General features: G+C 32.7%; 3 protein-coding genes, 1 non-coding gene and 1 pseudogene across 7 annotated transcripts; 3 read left to right on the forward strand and 2 right to left on the reverse strand.

Annotated features, from left to right (window-relative positions):
• Window positions 1-596: 596 nt before the first annotated feature.
• Window positions 597-2,505, forward strand: LOC123887461 (60S ribosomal protein L28-2-like). The gene is made up of 3 exons (XM_045936778.1): window positions 597-800; window positions 1,342-1,502; window positions 2,199-2,505. Exons 1-3 carry the CDS (start codon window positions 653-655, stop codon window positions 2,337-2,339), a joined length of 450 nt encoding a protein of 149 aa, XP_045792734.1. The 5' UTR covers window positions 597-652; the 3' UTR covers window positions 2,340-2,505.
• Window positions 1,761-1,850, forward strand: LOC123887812. The gene has a single exon (XR_006801805.1). It is a non-coding gene; the product is annotated as a small nucleolar RNA R24 (small nucleolar RNA).
• Window positions 2,506-5,918: 3,413 nt separating the features above from the next.
• LOC123885414 (anoctamin-like protein At1g73020) lies at window positions 5,919-12,834 on the reverse strand. 2 transcript variants are annotated; one of them, XM_045934695.1, is made up of 16 exons: window positions 12,307-12,834; window positions 11,516-11,585; window positions 11,267-11,382; window positions 10,712-10,838; window positions 10,522-10,622; window positions 10,343-10,434; window positions 10,144-10,248; window positions 9,475-9,744; window positions 9,208-9,340; window positions 9,009-9,122; window positions 8,859-8,926; window positions 8,636-8,763; window positions 8,359-8,441; window positions 7,848-7,955; window positions 6,568-6,726; window positions 5,919-6,334 (listed from the first exon to the last, which is right to left on the reverse strand). In XM_045934695.1, the coding sequence occupies exons 1-16, from the start codon at window positions 12,484-12,486 to the stop codon at window positions 6,209-6,211; spliced, it is 1,980 nt and encodes a 659-aa protein (XP_045790651.1). In that variant the 5' UTR covers window positions 12,487-12,834; the 3' UTR covers window positions 5,919-6,208. The 2 variants fall into 2 exon arrangements, with proteins under 2 accessions (XP_045790651.1, XP_045790652.1); XM_045934696.1 differs by having other exon boundaries at window positions 11,516-11,611; window positions 12,307-12,432.
• A 923-nt stretch (window positions 12,835-13,757) lies between these two features.
• On the forward strand, window positions 13,758-20,190 carry LOC123883363 (IAA-amino acid hydrolase ILR1-like 4). Of its 3 annotated transcripts, none has more exons than XM_045932138.1 (5): window positions 13,758-14,341; window positions 14,495-14,620; window positions 15,346-15,660; window positions 15,823-15,951; window positions 19,744-20,190. In XM_045932138.1, the coding sequence occupies exons 1-5, from the start codon at window positions 13,976-13,978 to the stop codon at window positions 20,155-20,157; spliced, it is 1,350 nt and encodes a 449-aa protein (XP_045788094.1). In that variant the 5' UTR covers window positions 13,758-13,975; the 3' UTR covers window positions 20,158-20,190. The 3 variants fall into 3 exon arrangements, with proteins under 3 accessions (XP_045788094.1, XP_045788095.1, XP_045788093.1); XM_045932139.1 differs by lacking the exon at window positions 19,744-20,190 and adding an exon at window positions 16,641-17,205 and having other exon boundaries at window positions 13,768-14,341; XM_045932137.1 differs by lacking the exons at window positions 13,758-14,341; window positions 14,495-14,620; window positions 15,346-15,660; window positions 15,823-15,951 and adding exons at window positions 17,423-17,962; window positions 18,385-18,510; window positions 18,594-18,911; window positions 19,239-19,367.
• On the reverse strand, window positions 14,792-15,339 carry LOC123883365 (annotated as a pseudogene).
• Window positions 20,191-20,970: the final 780 nt, after the last annotated feature.

Here is a 20,970-nt window from a genome sequence, read left to right on the forward strand (position 1 = left end):
TGCTAATTTTTTGATCAATAGTATTTTCTCCCTAATCTTTATTTGTCTTAAAGTTTTTTGAGATATTTATTTGTCAAAATTTAAATTTTATAAAATTATTATTCTCTTTCTTTTATTCATCGTCTTTTCTTTATCTGTGTGCAATGATCAAATGTGACCATTATTACGAGACAAAAATAGTAGTAGACTTGTGTCGAAATAAAAAGAAAAAGAAAAAAAAAAAAGAATATGCAGTAAATTTGTAAAATAATTTTATACCATCAGCCAATAACAATCATGTATTTCACCATTTCACTTCACTTCACCTTACTTTATTGATATGATATAAGAGTTGAATCATTCTTATTAGTTGTTTTAGTTGTCGGTGTAAAATTAATTTACACTGACGGTATATGTGTGTTCATTAAACTCAAATAACAATGGGAGGGGTTAATAACATTCGACATAATTAATTGATTAATGGGTTACTAAACCATTGGTCTAGTTAGCTATAATCATCTTCAAACCGGACCCATATGCGAATCTTTAAACGGTTCGAACTTTCCGAACCCGGTCCATTCAAATCGATAAATTAGGGTTTCTCTATTGCAGCAATATATAAACTGAAATCAAAACAAAACCCTAGTTGTTCGTTGAAGGCGAAAAGGAAAAGATGGCGACAGTACCAGGGCCACTCGTATGGGAGATCGTGAAGAAGAACAACTCATTTTTGGTTAAAGAGTTTGGAAATAACACTCAGAGTGTTCAATTCAGCAGAGAGAGTAACAATCTCTACAATCTCAACTCTTACAAGTTCTCTGGTATGATCCTAATTTTGTTTTTCATGAAATTTTTATAGGGTTTTTGTGTTTCATAAAATGGGCATTTAGAAAAATTTAATCTTTTTATGATGCTAATTTATTGTGGAATTTTACTTTGAGAATATTTGATATTGTATTGTTGTGGCAGAAATTTGGATGATTTGGAATTTTTTATAATTTGATGATTGCGTGTTTGACTAATGTAGGTAGTAAAGAAAAAATTGACCTTTTTGTTAGCTTAAAATGTTTTTCTTAAGCAAAATTTGATCATTGTGTTTTGTTAGCTTAATTTGAGTATTTGAGGTTATATTGTTGAGGTAGAAGTTTTCCTGATTTGGGATTTTCAAAATTTTATAATTGTGTTTATAACCAATGAGGGTAGTAATGGTAAAAGAAAAAACTGATCTTTGTGTTGGGTTGATTTTGATTAAAAAAAACATGTTTTTTAATTTTAGTTGTATCATTTCACTAGATTTAGATTTTCTAGGTAAAATGTTTTTTTTTTGGTTGAATTGATGATAATTACATTGTTGTGTGTTAGGTTTGGCAAACAAGAAAACTGTTACCATTCAGCCTGCTGGTAAAGATGCTGTGTTGTTGGCTACAACAAAGGCAAGGAAGCAAAACAAGCCTTCTGCTTTGACTCACAAATCGGTCATGAAGAAGGAGTTCCGCAGGATGGCAAAGGCTGTTCAAAATCAGGTACTTGTTTTAGACTTTGGTTTGTTAAATATTTTGAAGCATGTGAATGATATATGAAGATTTTTGTTCTAATGCATGAAAGTTGAATGCTATTTCTTCGATAAATGCTATTGTTAATAGTTCTGATTTATGCATTTGTACAGCCCAAATTTGTCGTAATTTTTCTAAAGGAGAACATATTTTGTTATGTTTCTGGAAAATATTTTATGCATTGTTTTTGTTTTTTAATTCTAAATTTTGTTCCGTTCGCAACTTGATTCTGCAGTGATGAGGCTTTAACATATAAGTAGAATCCCTATGTGGGATTCTTCAATGAAATACACTTGTTACGCTTGGCTTCTGAGCTTTTATCATTAAAATGTTCTTTCATAAACACATTTTCTTGATCTTTCTGATAAATTTTGTTAATAGTAAGGGGAAGGCGTACTTCTCTTCCCCTTACTAGTAACCCTCTAATTCTGATGTATCAATCGTGTTAAAGTAACTATATTTGGTGTTGGTCTGAATTTCCTCAAGTATTTAGCTTGTTCCATTCTGTCGTAGTTCTTAAATGGTGGAAAATTGTTTTCTTGATACTTCCGACTGTGTCCAATTTCTAACTTAACGCTTATTTCTATGTTCCTCTTTTGTATGTCTATAGCAAATATAGCCGCTTTTATAGTAGTATTTTTAACTGAGCATTGTGATGTGTTATAGGTGGCAGATAATTACTACAGGCCTGATCTGAAGAAGGCAGCTCTTGCAAGGCTTAGTGCAGTTCACAGAAGCCTCAAAGTTGCCAAGTCGGGTGTCAAGAAGAGGAATAGACAAGCTTTGAAGGTCCATGGCAGGAAATGAAATTGACTCTAGAACAGTTTCATTGCATTTGAGAACCTTGTTTTTTGTCCCATCATTTTGTGTTTTCTACTTTCAATGTATGAGACTCCATTTTAGATTTTGAGTTTTGAATTGCTATTATTTACCCCTACTACTATTAATATAAAATTGGAATTAGCTTGTTATATCTTTCAGCTTGGTTAAGCTAATTGTGATACAAGTAACTAATAGTCAACTGACAAATGAGGAATGATTAGGGATATTTGAAGCTTTTGAGTCAAAACAAGGGATTTTACTTGTTAAATTCTTATATCTTGTTTGCACGAACAATTCATTTTTGTTGACTTTTCCTTGAAAACAAAATGGCTTTGATGACATTGAAATCAATTCATCATCTTTGACATCTACTTATCATGTGATTTCAAATCAACAAATGTTTTGATCAATTCATAAGTCAAGTAAATGCATGTTAGTTTACTTTGGTTAGTTGGTCCAATTTTGAATGTAAGTAGTTTATGTGCACGGGTATTAGTTGTCACTAAATTTAAGTCACATTGACAATATTGATGGATTATTAATTTGAGAAGAGTCCTAATGTGAAACTCATCATGCATTGGTAATTGCAAGATTCATGCATTTGTGGTAGTTAATGACATGATTTAATGTATGTGGTCCTATGAAGCACGGACACTGGACACAACACGAACACTGACACGTCGACACCGATAAAAATTTGGAAAAATGACATAATTTAGTGTAATCGTAAGTGTCGGTATCCGACACGGACACGTGTCCGACACGGACACGCCTAATCTAAGTAGTGTCGGTGCTTCCTAGATGCGGTCTCTTTATTTTGTACCTTGGCTTGAACATGAAAGCATATGGTTGTTTGTTATTTTGCTTGTTTGTGATTCTCGTGTTTTGGTTGTTGTACGTACTAGCCGTACACGCATATACAAATCAAAGTACTATAATATCAATATCATGTGTTAAATTTTGTATATATTACATTATATTTTAATTATTTTTTAGTACTTAAATTTAATCAAACTACTTGTTGAATGGTAGTATTATTATATAATATTATATAAGTCAATTATTTTTCTAATTATTCTTTGTAGTTAAGTTAACTTGGTATCTACACATATTGAACAGATATATCAAAATGTTGAAAGGCATATATACTATTCCTGATTCCTATATGCTACCAATATTTCTGTTGCACAATATATTCAGCCTACACAAATTTTGACTTTTTTATTTATTTATTTATTTATTTATAATAATTGTATGGGTCATATTAAAAAAGGAAATTAAAGATAAAATTAATGCGAGAAAGTTTTTTTTTTTTTTTAATATATTTTTAAGGTCTAAAATACACAAATTTTAAGATAAAACTTTCCTAATAGTATGTTTAACTAGTGTCCAGAAACACTATTTAGCATTTTCTTAATTGTATTTACTTCTTTTTATAGACAAATGAAACTGTGAAAGAAAAAAAAAAGTAAGACTTAGTCGCTCTAGAATGAATTATAAAGCAAAATTTACCACATTTTTTTTTAAATAGCCTAGTGGCTAGATTCTCACACATTTAAATATGGAGAAATATGAAATTCAGGGTTCGAACTTCGACCACTCCAATAATGTCCCTGGTAGTTACCATTTGAGCTACACTTAGGGTGCGTTTGATCTGTTAAAGGATAAGTACTGGACAAAACAGCAAAATACATGGCAGAACAGCACGGAACAAACTTTTATAATATTGAACATTTTTTTGTCTTAACGATGTTTTGTGAATAAAATGATATTTTGGTATTTTAGGCAACTTGTACTTGAGACAAAAAGTTGTGCTGTGATTTAGTGAGGGACAAAAATTTTTGTTTTTGTCCTGTTTCTTGCCTCCCAGTTTGTCCAGTCCTAAAACAGTTTTACAATTAAACACAGTACAACTTGAGTTGTCTTGTCCAGTCCCTTATTTTTTAGCAGATCAAACGCACCATATGGAACAAAATTTATCACATTTTATCTAAAAGAAAATATAAGAGGTCCCACAAAACTTTACAATAAATAAAAATTTACCATTTATATTTTATATCCTGATCCTTATAAAACTAAAAACATGAATTAAATTAGTTTTACTTTTTCTTAATGAATTAAGGGTAAATAACTCTTAGCTATGAAGTTTCAAAGATTAGGGACAGAGTAAGTACCATACCATATTTTATCTTTTTTTTTTTAATTGAGTATCTTCTACGTGTAACTATAAAGATTAATTTCTCGAGTTTTGTGAGACTCAAATGGATGACAAACTTCCACTAAGAGTTTTAACATTACTACATACCAAAGTCAGTGATCGAACACAAAACCTTAGTTAATTTAGAAGAGACCCAGACCGTCTCATCTTAGTGCTCTTGAGTGGAGGGAGTACCATATTGTAGATATGAAATTTCAACCGTTATTTTACTATAATCAATATCTATCGAAAAATCTGTGATATACATATGAATTCTCATATAGCAACTTAATTTTTTCCAATACAACTCAAATATCCCTTAAACCAATTTATTCTTGATTATTTTTCTTATATTTAATTGAGGAGGAAGTATATTAGTATGATGATGTATTAATTAAATTAAACTTGTTAAGGAATCTATCCTAGAAGTATCGACAAAGTCTAAAAGTCAATGAAAGCAAATTATGACACGCATTCGCGTACAATGTTACTTGTCTAATTCTAATTTGCCACTCTATAAAATGATTAGACACATTCCAAAAACATCATAATCTATTTCATAATAATTTTTGTACTACATTAATTTTTACAAACTATATACTTTGGCTGCTAATCAAACAATATATATATATGTCTGTGAAGAAATCTCTATCTTTTAATGATAGCAATGCAAGTTCCAATCTAAAGAACCAAAAATCATCAAAACGAAGACGTTTTGATCGTTGTGTTTCTTCAGTTGAGGTTGTGTCTATGGAGCAAGGAAAGAAGCTTAAAGAAATGGATTCAAATAAGTTGAAAAGTGAAATCAAGAGATGGGCTAAGGCCGTTGTTGCATATGCTCGTCAAGTTAGCGCCCGTTTTGGAAGCTAGACTTCGATAATTCAGAGTTCAGGTTTGAAAGTAAGTAAAGTCTGTTTCAACCATGATTCAAACTCGGATCCTTCTGAATTTTATGTTAATTTCTAAAACATCTTTACAAATATCTGCACGGTGAGATGCATCCTTGGAGAATTTGTGCACAAGAGAAGTGATTGTTGTACATGAAATTGCATCTCTAGGATACAAGAATCATGGCTTATGATTCAGAAAGGTAGATTACCATATTCCAATCTATTGAAGAGAAATTGTAAATTTAATTATAATATGGAATTATAAAGTATTCTTTTGTTTTTCCATTGTATTGTGTGAAATGTTTATTAATTCTGCAGCATAAGTTGTATTTTCTTCTTATCTTGTTGAATGAATTGTTTATATTCATATTGGTTCTGATAATGTAGACCTATTTATCCATTGAAAAATAAATAAATAAAACTAATAATATTAGTTTTTTTGAAAGAAAAACTACTAATATTAGTGTCAATACTGTATAATGTAAATCCATAAATTTTTATAAATAGAATATACATTGTAATGTTTAACCAAAAATAGACCCAATCCTTGTTTTTCACTGACATTTTGAAAAACTTGGAAGTCATTAGTAATTTCTATATTCACAATTACTTCAAAATTGCTTTGTTAATATACATTTCAACCATAGGAAATAGATAAAATAATAATAATAATAATAAATAAATAAATAATTCCAGCTTAAGCTTTCCTTTTTCTCTTGCTGGAGTGACAAAAAAGTGACTCAAAAAACTGAAAAAGTATGCTAAAACTACCCTGTCTTCATCTTGATTCCTCTCTTTTCTCCTCCAGAAATTGTCCTTAAAAGTTTCTTAGAGCACAAATTCTGTGCCTGTGTAGTGTGTTTCGCACGGTTCGCTCTTACCCAAGCAGGTTCCTACAAAAGAAAATAGCACCTTAGACTGTCAGAAGAGCTGGCAAAACCGGCATGCTAAGGCAAACCCGACTCAGGCTTTATCAAGTAAAGCTAAGCCCAGCCCTACGTTTTATCGGGCCAGTCGGGCTAGCCAAAATTTTCCGGCTCTACCTGTCAGCGTCATCTCTCACAAAACATATCTATCATGGAAATGAATCATTAATGTGGATGTAAACAAGAGAAGAAACAATCACCGAAGGAACCAAGCGAGGGAAGCCGAACTTAAACAACAAAAGGACATGTTCCATGATTAATATTGCTTTAAGTCCAGGTTCTACTTTCCATTTTCCTTCCTCGTCGTATAGCCATGCTAAAAGTGCACAGTTGGTGCAAATTGACATCAATGTGAGAAACTGCAAAAAAATGAAGAATATCCTCAAATAATCAGTAAGATATAATTCATAGTGTGACATCACTTGTGATAGAATACAGTCTGAAGATGGAGCACTCGTTATGTTTAAAAGGTACTCCCTCCGTCCCAAATTATAAGGGAAAAAAACTCTTTTTTTTTGTCCCAAATTATAAGAGAAAAAATCATTTTCAAAAATGTTTTTTCCTTATTTTCATAAAATTAAATGCAAATTGCATTTAATTTCTTCTCTCTCTCATTTTCTCAATAAACAACAACCAATAAAAATTGTTTTTACATCTTCCTATGCAACTTATTCCAAGGAAAACCCACAAAATCATACTTCAAATTCTCATGTTTTACTTTTTCTTAATAAGTGTGATTTTTTTATTTTCCCTTATAATTTGGGACGGAGGGAGTAAATGATCAATCTTTAGACTTAGGGTCTACTCGCATAAACACTTTAAGACTGTTTGGAAGAGTTTATGAGCTTATGACACGTCCGTAAAGACAGCATATGAAAACAACGTATAACTTATATGAAAACTATTTAACTTCATTTTATCTTTTGTTACCAAAATAGCTTTTGCATAAACACTTACTCCCTCCGGTCTCGAATATAAGCAACAAAACAAAAAAATTGAAAGTCTCAAATATAAGCAAAGTCTACCACATTTATTATGTTTATTATCAATATTCCATGTTTACCCTTAATGATTACACTGTTTTCACGGTTTTCAACAAAAGATAAGGATAAAAGTGGAAATGTGGTAGTTTTTTCTCATGATTCAATGCACTTTCTTAAAGGGTGTGCTTTTTTTTAGTTTTGCTTATATACAAGACTAGAGGGAGTATATGACACGCGTTCATATAAGTGCTCAATTAAGTTGTTTATTCAAATTTATGGCATTAATTGATTCATGTATACTGGGAAATGGCATGGTTATTGTTGTTATCATCCTTTCGTCAAATTAAACTTAAGAAAGGTTGAATTCCAATTTTTTTGGGAGATTCACATTTCATATAGTTGATTCTTTGGTAAACAACAATTCCAAATTATCAGCAATATAAAGTGGATCAAGCAAAACAATAAACGACAGAACCTTCCAAAGTACTGTAAAATACCTGAAATATGTTAAGCCAGGCTCCAACTGTTCCAGCGGCACGAGGAACAGGCCGTTTAAAAATTACCAGCAGCTTCAATGCATCTGTCCTGATTTCCATAATGTTGTTCTGAACAGAAAGGGGTTGAGTTGTCAACGACATAAAATTTCACAAAAGCTCAAAACGAATTAAAGAGCATTTATGGCTATGGCGTAACAGCTAAGACAAGCAAGGGGTCGTTTGAATGACCAAATTAATTAAGCATTTATTATTGTATATAAGTGGTTATGCATAAGCTATTTCTATTTTCTACAATCTGAGAGGAAACATGGGGAAACGTTGCATAAGCTCTATAGTCTATATAAACTATTTCTTTAAGTCTATGGGGGAGCTTGGGAAAATAAGCTAAAAATAGTTTATAGACATATTATAGGCTATTCTTGTAAACTCTTAAATATTTACATAAGTACTTATGCCATAACAAAAGGCTAAATAAACCTCGAAAAGAAAGGAAACACAAAAGCATTTATACCAAAGCAGCAAAAGCAAATGCAGGTGGGAATGCACAAGCAAACATCAAAATCATTCCAAACTGCAATGCCAACTCCAAGAAATCTGCAACCAGGTTAGAATTTTTCAGTTAGATCAACGAAACACGAGTCTTATAATGTTTCTGGAACATGATGAAAGAAAAATTAAGCCTTTTTAGTTCTAACTAAAACATACACATGTTCATCCACACAAAATATTCCGTATGTCAAGAATTAAATATCATATGTAAATCAAGAGCATAATAGATTTGGAAGTACCGTCAAATAACCCATCTTCAAGCTCCTCGCCGATGCTTGCAGAGTAAGTAGGCTTGAGGTATTCTTTCTCTACTCTAGAACTAAACTGAAATTTATCTGTTGATTCTCCTTTCTCTCTCTTCTTGTGTCTTCACAAATGAAAAATAAATTAACTACCCTATGATGTTAATATGGCATAAAAAGAAAACCTAGTATAGTCCACGTGTAGGTAAATAAGGCTTACCTAACGCTATACTTTTTATAGCTGTATTTGAGATAAGGCAATGAATTTTCCACCAAGTTTTCCAACACCTGAAAGTAAAGAGGGAGAATCAGAAAAATTGGGGGAGAAAGATGAGACAAAGATAACAAGAGAAAACTTTTTCAGTGCAACCTCAGAAAGAAGTAGCCGCTGAATCAAAATTTTGCGAAGAGTTGAAAAGTTACGGTGCAACAAGGCGTGATAAAAAATTCCAATGTATGTTTGCATAAAATACAGACCAAACACCTGCAGAAGAAAGTCACTGTCTAAGTTTCATTTTCAGTAAAAACGATAGCACCATAGGAACTAACTACTAACTCCCCGTTATTACCTTGTAGACCAAGCTGTCGGCACGCTTTTCAGTGTTTTCGTTGTTTTCATTTTTGATAAGTGTGACAGATACCTGGCCTCCAATCTTAGTAATATACTGAATGGAGAAAAGGTAAACAGCAGTGAGCCCAAACCTGAATCCAAACAATTAAAACTAGAGTCATAATAGTGAAGTATTTTACTCAATATTGCAAAAAGGAAATAACAGAATATTCAATGAACTCTAGAAAGTAGAACCACAACAACAAGGATTGATTTGGATTCTCACTTCATTACATCCGAACTAATAACTCCGTAAAGATGTGCGTACGCCAACTCAAAAGGTAACTGGAGACATATTATGCTGAAGATAATGATAGCATCGTTTCGGAATCTCATAAAACGCCCTAACCACTCATATCTCTGGAATACTTGTTTCCCTTTTACTCTATCAGCCTCCAATACTTTAATGAGTTCCATTGGCGACTGTAGGGAACTGTCCTTCCTTCCTGGAATCTTGTACCCCGAATGAGCTTCAACAGTAGAACTAAGAGGCCATCTACAAGCAACACCGCAACATGAGAGAAAAATCATCTCGGAAAGGGTAGTAACACATAAGAAAAAGTGAATGTATTGATCCCAAAAGAAGTAAACACAACTCCCTCCTTTCCAAAATAACGGTCGTCTAAGGTTTTCCCACACAAACTAAAAAAAGCTATAAATACACTAAAGAATGTTGCAATTTTACAAAACAATCCTTATTAACTATTGATTGTTTACTCATTGTCATAAATCTATAGCGGAATATAGTGACTTGAAAAAAGTGCAGAAAATGCTAGGTTAAGGGTAGAATGGAAATTTTTTATTAAATGTTGCAAAGGCAAAACAGGACTTATTTTGAACATCTTTTATATGCTAAAACGACATTTATTTTGCAACGGAGATAGTAAATCATTACCTGGCTAAAAGTGCTGCATTTTTACGTTTCCAGAATTGACAAAACATTACAGCCCAAAGTATCACTACTACAAAGAAAACAGGAAGCACTACTAATTTCATTGACCTGAAATGTAATATGTCATATAAACCACTTGGTTAGATGCAAAAACAAAGCTGTGTGGCATCATAAACAAATACCACTAGACAGATTGGCTCACCTAAAATCAACCAATTGCAATGTAAGACCAAATGCAGCGAGGACGAACAGCCATCGTGTGTACATTCCAAGAAAAGCAAAATAGATTGCAATCTGCAGATTGTTCATTCATTCATAGGATAAGGAGAATGAATAATATCATTTTCATATTGTGTGGTAAAGCTCATAATCATATTTTACCTTTGCCCCATAATATGGATAAATGTCATCGATTGGCTGATTCGTACAGTCCCACCAACGAAGAGCCCAAGTCCTGAGAAGTTTCTTTCTCGTCTTTTCATCTATCAATCAAAAAAGCAATATTAGTTCACGCTTCAAGTGATATACTAAATCTAGAGAGTATTTGACGGCACATGAGTAAGAAAAACACCATGCAAAGGAAAGACTTGCTTGACAATGTTCTCCGATTCCAATTTCTGAATCAGATTCTCCCCGATTTCCCAAAAGATTTCTTTTCCATCAAATTTAAGGGTTTTCGCTGACTTGCTGTTGTTTGCCTGCAAATTCAATATACAAGAGAACCAAAATGTTAAGACATGACGACAAGAGAAAGTTCATATGTGGTTTCCGTTTCATAATAGGCATGTCGCATGCCCATAGTACTGATGATCATAGCAACAAAGTCATATAACAAGTCATAAATTTTTTTTTCTTCATTTAGTGAGGGATTTTGACACGTAGAGACTATTAGACTGTCTTGGAGAGCTCATGGAAACAAATTATAACATGTCCATAAGCTGTTTTCAACATATTTCAATACGCTCTCCAGGATAGCTTATGAAAAAAAAATTACTTTATTTTAGCGTGTTATAGGAATAGCATACATGACATGATACGTGTTTATATGATAAGTGCTTATACCGTAAGTGCTTAGTTAAGTTGTTTATCCAAACAGGGCCTATGAATGGTTATGAAAGGAACTTACTATTCCATATATCAAGTGACAGTAGCAATGAAAACGCTCACACCAGCTGAAAACAGAACCGTCGGGTTGTTTCACAAAAGCTTCAACTTCCTCCATCTCAAATTGTAAATCCATACCTAGCATTAAGCACAAGACACGGTAACATTAACGATCACATCACACGCTAGCAAACAACATTTTCCATTGAACTTAAGATAAAATTGTATTCGGTAGAACACATGCCCCCGTTTTGCGGATTTGCATATATACCTATATGAGTCCTTTTCATGATTTGTAATTCAGCTGCAGCTCTCCCTAACGTATCCAAAGGTGCAGCCAACTAAACAAATCACATCCAATTTTTAGCTACTCCACAAAAAAACTTAATTAGACACATAAATAAAACTAAATAAACAATCGTATAGATACACCATGGATCCTAATAAAGGTTTGTTTCAATTGACTTATTTTAGCTTATCTAAGCTCATCTGTACGGTTGTACCGCTGTTTGAGAGAGCTTATGGAAATAGCTTATGACAGGTCGATAAGCTCTCCACTCTCCAGGATAGCTTATGAAAACAACTTATAGCTTATATGGATACAATTTGAATTTAATTATATCATGTTATAGAAATCATAACCTCTCCACTCTCCAGGATAGCTTATGAAAACAACTTAAAGCTTGTATGGATACAATTTGAATTTAATTATATATCATGTTATAGAAATAGTTCAGACATAACCACTTATAATATAAGAATTTATGCTATAACCCCTTCAATAAGCTAGCTATCCAAAATGGCCTAATATAAACAAAATCCTGGTTCAAACCTATTGGCTTAATAATAATAAAAAATTCAAGAGAAAGCAAATAAAAGAACCAAAATTACTTCATAAAGACAGAAACACCATCCAATATGGAATGAAAATTATGAGGCATGAAAACATACATGAAAAGTAAATAAATTTAAGAAACATTTGAATACATACAGTAAATTATATTTATATACTCCAATTAAGCAAAATGGGTTTAACATAGAAAGAAATTCAGAAAACCTAACCTTAATGAAATCATCTGCAATGCCAATAACTTTCTCAACTACAAACCCCACTTTCTTAAATTCCTTAATAAGAACATTAGTACAGTCAGAAGATTCATCATTTTCTTGCATGCTCCTCTTTGTAATCACCACCCCAAATTCAAATACAGCTTCTTCATTTCCATTCTCATTCTCATTCATATTTTCAACAAAATGGGTTCTTTAAAAGCCAAATGGGTTGCTTTTATGAAATGGGTAAAAGAAAGATCCGTTCTTTAGGCAAAAGGGGTTAGAGAAATGCCATAAAAAGGAAGAATTTTGAGAGAGAAATTGAATGGGGGATGAAAAAAGAAACCAAAAAACAGAAAAAGTTGATTTTTTTTTTTTTTTATGAGTTAAAATGAAGATAGCGATGATTTCAAAGAAAACGGTGACATTAGAGATTGTTAACACAAAAACAAAAACATCGGAAGTATACGACGAGGATCTATGTTCGAGGAATTTGAGTTTGAGGAAACAGACGGTGTTGTACACGTGGATGTTTTACTCTATCCGTTCTAAAGCAATTTATGAATTAAAAAAAGAAAATACTATATATATAGAGCTATATAAAAAGAAATCAAATATTTTAAATAATAAATTAATACTATAAATTCTAAATAAATCCTACATATTCAAAACAAAAATATTAATCTTAAACTTTAATATTATTTTATTTGAAATATAAATATAAAATATATTTAAATCTAAAATCTTCAAAAAGATATTTAGTCATTATTCTCAATAATGTTGTTGTTCTTTCTTTCCCAAATATAATAATTAAGATTTGTCAAAAAAGAGAGAGCAGATACAGTAAAAGTTTTGTGTAAATCAAATACAAAAGTAATTTAGTAAAATTATTGTTCTTTATTTTTTATTTCATTCATTTCATTTGTTTGTGTGAAATAAATAAATAAACAAACTAGTATGATAATTACAATTGTCCCAAAAAAGGATAATCTGATGTTGAGTAAGGGGTTACTAAATAGGTGTCATACACACTTTTAGTCCTATGTGGAGATAGGAATGTTCCTATTTGTTTGTTAGTTGTGATATTTGCTTCAGATTATTAGTGTATATTTGACATTATAGTGAGGATGTTAGAATTACGATTATCAGTCGATATTTTTCAAAAGCATAAAGTATAATCTTTAAAAAATCGCGGTAGATCACCAACATATCCACATTTACACTTAACATATGCTTAGTCTATATTAACATCATCATGATGAAACTTAGGTAGCAAATCTGGTTCTGGGGTCAGTTCTGACATCAAGCGGTTCCAACCCCCTTCCGATCGAAATTACGGGATATCAAGCTGTGGTTCTTCCTACCAAATTCAGCGTCAATCACTGAACCAACTAACGATTGGTAAATGCATTTGAATATTAATTCCACCAATTGTGATATCACCAAAATTATAAGGAATAAAATCTGTTACATGATTTGGTTAAGAGGATTAAACATGTACTCCATTGACTTGTCATGATTCCTCATCAAATATTGACATTGAATTTGTGACATATATGAGCATGTGAATCTAAATGTAGAGGTTCATAATCAGAGCCAGCCATCTACTTATCTTACAAAACCAAACAACATTTATTGTCATCAACAGATAATTCTTCACACTCTCACACCAAAATAAATCATGTCTTCTTCCTTCAAATTTAAATGCTTCCAATATTTTTTCATCATCATATTCATATTAAATGTCTTTGCTGCAACAACCATTTTATCATCATCAACAGACGATTCTTCATTCAACAACTTTCTAGATATTGCCAAGAGTCCAGAAGTTTTTAATTGGATGATTAATATCAGAAGAAAGATTCATGAGAATCCAGAATTAGCTTATCAAGAATTTGAAACAAGTGAACTGATAAGATCCGAATTGGATAAAATGGGTATATCTTATAAACATCCAGTTGCAATCACTGGTGTCATTGGTTTCATAGGAACTGGATTTTCTCCTTTTGTTGCTTTAAGAGCTGATATGGATGCTCTTCCTATGCAGGTTAGTTAATTATTACATGATGTTCATATTGCCTTTTTCTATAGTATAGATGCTCTTTTATGATGGTTGACTTTTGATTTCTGTTGTTTTATGAGATGGTTCTATGTTCTATTGTTGATTTGTTTGTGATGTCATGTTTAATTTGAACCTTAGGAAATGGTGGAGTGGGAGCATAAGAGTAAAGTAGCTGGAAAGATGCACGCGTGCGGTCATGATGCTCATGTTACTATGCTACTTGGTGCTGCAAAGATTCTCAAACAGCATGAAAAAGAGATACAAGTGTGTAACATTTTATCTTAGCTTCTTTATTTTGGTTTTCAGGATGCAATTAGTACATGAAAAAGAGTGTATTTTTCTCTATATTACTATGAGCAAACTAGAAATGTTAGTAAAAGAAATGAAGTTTGAACTGGACAAATCAGATGCAACATCTTGGATTTTATTTTTAGTTTTCTAAGCAGTATCAGTTGCATTATTTGTGGTCTTCTGAGTGGCGTCATTGGCATATTCAGAAGCCTCTTTGCTTTTTTGAGCAGCATCATTGGCATATTTAGAAGCTTCTTTGGTTTTCTGAGAAGCATCACCTTCATAATCTTTGGACTTATATCATATGTGGCACCATTGGCATACTCTCTTGTCTTCTCTGCAACATCACCTGCATAATCCTTTGCTTTCTGTGATGCATCATCAGCATAGTCTTTAGACTTATATGCAGCATCACTAGCATAATCTTTGGTCTTATATGCTGCATCTTTGGTCTTCTCTGCAGCATCACCTGCATAGTCTTTGGTCTTGTATGCTCCGAAGCATCACCAGCTTAATCTTTGGTCTTGTATGCTGCATCAGTTGCATAATCTTTGAACTTGCCAGTAGATAAGCTCAAATAAGCCACATCACTTATAAATGCTACTTTCTGATGTATATATTCTCTTGTTATTGTAGTCTTCATCTCTTATGGATAACTGATAATATAGTATTTTTTTTAATCTTTTTGTCTAACTCAGGGAACTGTTGTTCTTGTTTTCCAACCAGCAGAGGAAGGAGGTGGAGGGGCTAAGAAAATTTTAGATTCTGGAGCATTAGAAAATGTTACTGCTATCTTTGGATTGCATATTGCTCCTGACTTACCAATAGGCGAAGTGGACTCTAAGTCTGGTCCAATATTGGCTGGAAGTGGCCGCTTTAAAGCAAAAATAAGCGGAAAAGGAGGTCATGCAGCACTTCCTCAACACTCTATTGATCCTATATTGGCAGCTTCCAATGTGATTGTAAGCTTACAACAACTTGTTTCTCGCGAGGCCGATCCTCTAGACTCCCAGGTAAATATGGTCAATTTCATATGATTAACGTTTATGCTATAAGCGCTTAATTAAGTTGTTAGTCCAAATAGTAGCTAAAATAAATAAGCACCAACATGTCTTCCTAATATTGAAGGTGCCATTAACCGTCTTGTGTTCCTTACGTAATGCTTGTTTCCATAGGTTGTGACGATTGCAAAATTCCATGGTGGTAGTGCGTTCAATGTTATTCCGGATTATGTCACAATTGGTGGCACTTTCCGCGCCTTTTCTAAACAAAGCTTCAACCAACTGAGACAGCGGATTGAGCAGGTATGTAACGGAAATGAATAGATTCAGTTTGGATGCATAAAGTGAAATCTGAATCTTTCCTATAGTATACATCATCAGCTAAAATAATTTGTATGTTATTTTCTTTACTTTAATTGTGTCTTTATTATCAAGAATTATAATTGGTGGAACTTATAAAGTGGTTCATTTTACTGCATTAACATCATGTTTTTGTGTCTCAATTATTTTCACACGAAAGATAAGTGAACATGAATGAAAATAATCCATAGAAAGAACAAATTCGAACGCTAAGAGCCTGTTTGGTTTGGAGAATGTTTTCTGTTTTCTTTCCTGTTATCAATTTAAATTTACAAAACTGTCACATTATTTTTCACTTTGTTTTCAGTCTTCAAATATTCGTATAATTTTGTAACTGTCCAATCTTGGTAGGGATTAAATAGTTTATAGCATAAACCCTTATCATGTAAGTGCTTATGTATAAGCTCTTTTTCAAACAAAAGATGACATAGAGTCAAACTGTTTTCATATAAGCTATAATCTGTTTTCACAAGCTATCATGAAAAGCGTAAGGAAATAAGCTGAAAACAGCTTATGTACATACAATAAACTGTTTCTATAAGCTCTCCCTAACAGTTCCACAGGTGCTTATTTCAGTTGATAAGCTAAAATAAGTCAATCAAAACATCCCTAAGGCTGATTCGTTTATGCAGGTTATTATCGGACAAGCTGGTGTGCATAGGTGCAATGCAACTGTGGACGTAAAACCTGGCTATCCTCCAACTGTAAACAATTTTGACTTGCATGAGCATTTTGTGAAAGTTGCAGTGAAAATGCTTGGTATCAATAAAGTTGACAGTTTCATGACGCCAATCATGGCAGCCGAAGATTTTTCATTCTATCAAGAGGTCATACCTGGTTACTTGTTCTTCCTTGGAGTGAAGAATGTCGAACATGAACAGTTTGTGCCATCATTTTTACACTCACCATATCTCAAAATCAATGAAGATGGACTGCCTTATGGAGCTGCACTTCATGCATCATTAGCAGCTAATTATCTTGTAAAACATCAGCAGGATATTGCACCTGGTGTTGAGAGAAAATATCATGATGAATTATAAATGTTAGGGAAAAGCTAACACGTGCCCTAAGGGCAAATGTTAGTGATTCAAAAAAGAAAATGTTTTATCATAATTCATGCATCTAATGCATTTTTTAAACTTGATTTCAAATTAATTACACAAAATTTAAGACCATATTTCTACTTTTGGATTCTCAACACGTGCCCTAAGGACAATTTTTTTGTCAAATGCAGATTTTAAGGAAATGCCTTACAAACTGATTTTTAGGCTAAATTTTTTTTTTTTTTTTTTACAAAATGATTTTCTTTAAAATCTATAACAAACACTATCAAAATGATAAAATAGATTTGATGTTGAGAAAGGCGTTACTAAATAGGTGTCATACTGTTTACCAAAAAAAAATAAAAATAAGTGTCATACTTTTTGTCCAATGTGGAGATAGAAAGGTTACTATTTGTTTGTTAATTGTGTTTTTTATATATAGATAGACGAAATGACAAGTTATTAGAAACTCACATATATAAAGCGGAGAGATGATTTATTGTCATCAACAGATAATTCTTCACACTCCCACACCAAAACAAATCATGTCTTCTTCCTTCAAATTCAAATGCTTCCAACATTTTTTCACCATCATATTCATATTAAATGTATTTGCTGCAACAACCATTTTGTCATCAACAACAGATGATTCTTCATTCAACAAGTTTCTTGACACTGCCAAGAGTCCTGAGATTTTTGATTGGATGATCAATATCAGAAGGAAAATTCATGAGAATCCTGAATTAGGTTATGAAGAATATGAAACAAGTGAACTGATAAGATCAGAATTGGATAAAATGGGCATACCTTATAAACATCCAGTTGCAATCACTGGTGTCATTGGTTTCATAGGAACTGGATTCTCTCCTTTTGTTGCTTTAAGAGCTGATATGGATGCTCTTCCTATGCAGGTTAATTATATTAGGTTTTTCTATTTGAATGACACTAATGTTAGTAATTTAGTTACATTACATTACATGATATTCATATTGATTTCCTCTATAGTATAGATGCTCTTTTATGATGGTTGACTTTTGTTTTCTTTAGGTTTTTTTTTTTATAATTTTATTTATTTATCTTAACCCTCCTATGTCTAACTGTCTAAGTAATCCGGAGTTCAAGTCTGACCAAGAATTGTTCCGGTTAGGATTCGAACTTGGATACTCCGTACTGAAATTCATTTATCACTTGAGCTTAACTACTTAATTTTTTATTTTATTTTATAGTTTATGAGATGGTTCTAAGTTATAATTTCTCTTTACTATTATTTTACTAGGTTTTTACATTATATATATCATTAATTGATTGTTGTGATGTCATGTTTAAACCTTAGGAAATGGTGGAGTGGGAGCACAAGAGTAAAGTAGCTGGAAAGATGCACGCGTGTGGTCATGATGCTCATGTTACCATGTTACTTGGTGCTGCAAAGATTCTTAAACAGCATGAAAAAGAAATACAGGTGTGTGACCTTTTGTCTTGGCTTCTTTTTTTCAGTTTACTATTATGAATTTAAAATGTGTGTGATCACTACTTTATTGTCAGGGAACTGTTGTTCTTGTTTTCCAACCAGCGGAGGAAGGAGGTGGCGGAGGGGCTAAGAAAATTTTAGATTCTGGAGTATTAGAAAATGCTACTGCTATCTTTGGATTGCATATTGCTCCTGTGTTACCAATAGGTGAAGTGACCTCTAGGTCTGGTCCAATAATGGCAGGAAGTGGCCGCTTTGAAGCAAAAATAAGCGGAAAAGGAGGTCATGCAGCACTTCCTCAACACTCTATCGATCCTATATTGGCAGCTTCTAATGTGATTATTAACTTACAACAACTTGTTTCTCGCGAGGCCGATCCACTAGACTCCCAGGTAAATATGGTCAATTCTTCATATGATTAACGTTTATGTTATAAGCGCTTAATTAAGTTGTTTTTCCAAACAATAGCTAAAATAAATAAGTTTGCATGATATTCTTGAATCCATAACTATGCTAAGAAATCAACATGTCTTCTACCTGTTTACTTTAGCTCTATTCATGGTAAACTTTACCTGTTTCTTCTCCATAAGGTGGAAAGCTTGTTAGAGCTTTTTTGGTGTAGAGCTAGTTCGATATACATTTTGTTTCCAAAATCATCATTTCTTGTTGAAAGTGATACAATCAGTCTCGTCTTTATTACATGATGCATGTTCCTATAGGTTGTGACGATTGCCAAGTTCCAAGGAGGTAGTGCATTCAATGTTATTCCGGATAATGTCATAATTGGTGGAACTTTCCGAGCCTTTTCTAAACAAAGCTTTAACCAACTGCGACAGCGGATTGAGCAGGTATGTAATAGTAATGAATAAATTCATTCGAAATGCTAAGAGTCAGTTTGATTGGGATAATGTTTTCTTTTTTCATTGCCTGTTTTAAATTTTAATTACGAAACTGTCGCATTATTTTCACTTTGTTATCCGTCTTCAAGTGAAAACAAGGTTACAATTTTGGTTGGGACTAAATAGGTTATAGCATAAAGCCTTGTCATGTAAGTGCTTATGTATAAGTTCTTCTTGAAACAAAAGATAAAATAAACTCAAACAGTTTTCATATAAGCTATAAGCTCTTTTCACAAGCTATCGTGCAAGTGCTTATTTCAGTGGATAAGCTAAAATAAGTCAATCCAAACACGCCTAAGGCTGATCCGCTGATTCATTTATGCAGGTTATCATCAGACAAGCTGCTGTGCATAGATGCAATGCAACTGTGGACTTCCTTGATGAAGTAAAACCTGCCTATCCTCCAACTGTAAACAACGGCGACTTGCACAAACATTTTGTGAATGTTGCAGTAAATATGCTTGGTATCAATAAAGTTAGTGTCATGACACCAACCATGGGAGCTGAAGATTTTTCATTCTATCAAGAGGTCATACCTGGTTACCTGTTCTTCCTTGGAATGAAGAATGCCAAACATGAACGGTTTGTGCCATCATTACACTCACCATATCTCAAAATCAACGAAGATGGTATGCCTTATGGAGCTGCACTTCATGCATCATTAGCAGCTAATTATCTTCTTAAATATCAGCAGGATATTGTACTTGGTGTTGAGAGAAAATATCTTGATGAATTATAAATGTTAATAATCATTATAAGCCAGTGTTGTCCTTTCTTAATTTTTTCATTTTGAATGTTTTTCTTAGTATCTATTAATTGATTAGTTTCAAATATAATTGTCAATCAAATTTAGATTAGAGGAGAAACCTATATAAGACTAGGTGAATATCAACTTCAACGATCTCTCGCGATTTTGTCATTTGTAAAAGGCTCGGTGGGTTGCGGAGTGCGAGTGTTGTATATAATCTACTCTTAACTTTAATTTCCAAGTGATGTGAGAGTTTTAGGTGTACCGGAACAAAACATATCTAGCAAATGGAAAAATGACTTATATTTAGGGACAACTTTTTTGGTTACCATGATATTTGGTACGAAGTTTCCACCGCCGTTAGCGATGACTAATGTCTATTGGGAAACTTGTGGGGCACACGAGGTTGGTTCCCTCCTCCTAACCGAATTTTCTCCATACACATGAGCCATAAATCGAACCCCTGACCACACATGCTTAAAGGGACCAAGACTCTTACCACTCAGACCAATTTATTATTATTATTATTATTATTATTATTATTATTATTATTATTATTATTATTATTATTATATGGTGCCTTATGTTTTTTTACCATTCAACAAAAATAGTTATAAGTTACAAAAATATGACGTAGCATTGAAGGGACCATTTATTAGTTAGATGTGAAACTCAAAATAGGATCGATAAAAAAAAACCACATGATGGCTCTTATATTTTGTCACGGAGTCACTTTTTATATTCGCCTGTGCATCATGAGAGTGGGACAACGCTCCACATGAGAGTTGGTTATGAGCGGTTTGG

The sequence above is a fragment of the Trifolium pratense genome, linkage group LG5 (assembly GCF_020283565.1).
Source record: "Trifolium pratense cultivar HEN17-A07 linkage group LG5, ARS_RC_1.1, whole genome shotgun sequence".
Lineage (NCBI taxonomy): Eukaryota > Viridiplantae > Streptophyta > Magnoliopsida > Fabales > Fabaceae > Trifolium > Trifolium pratense.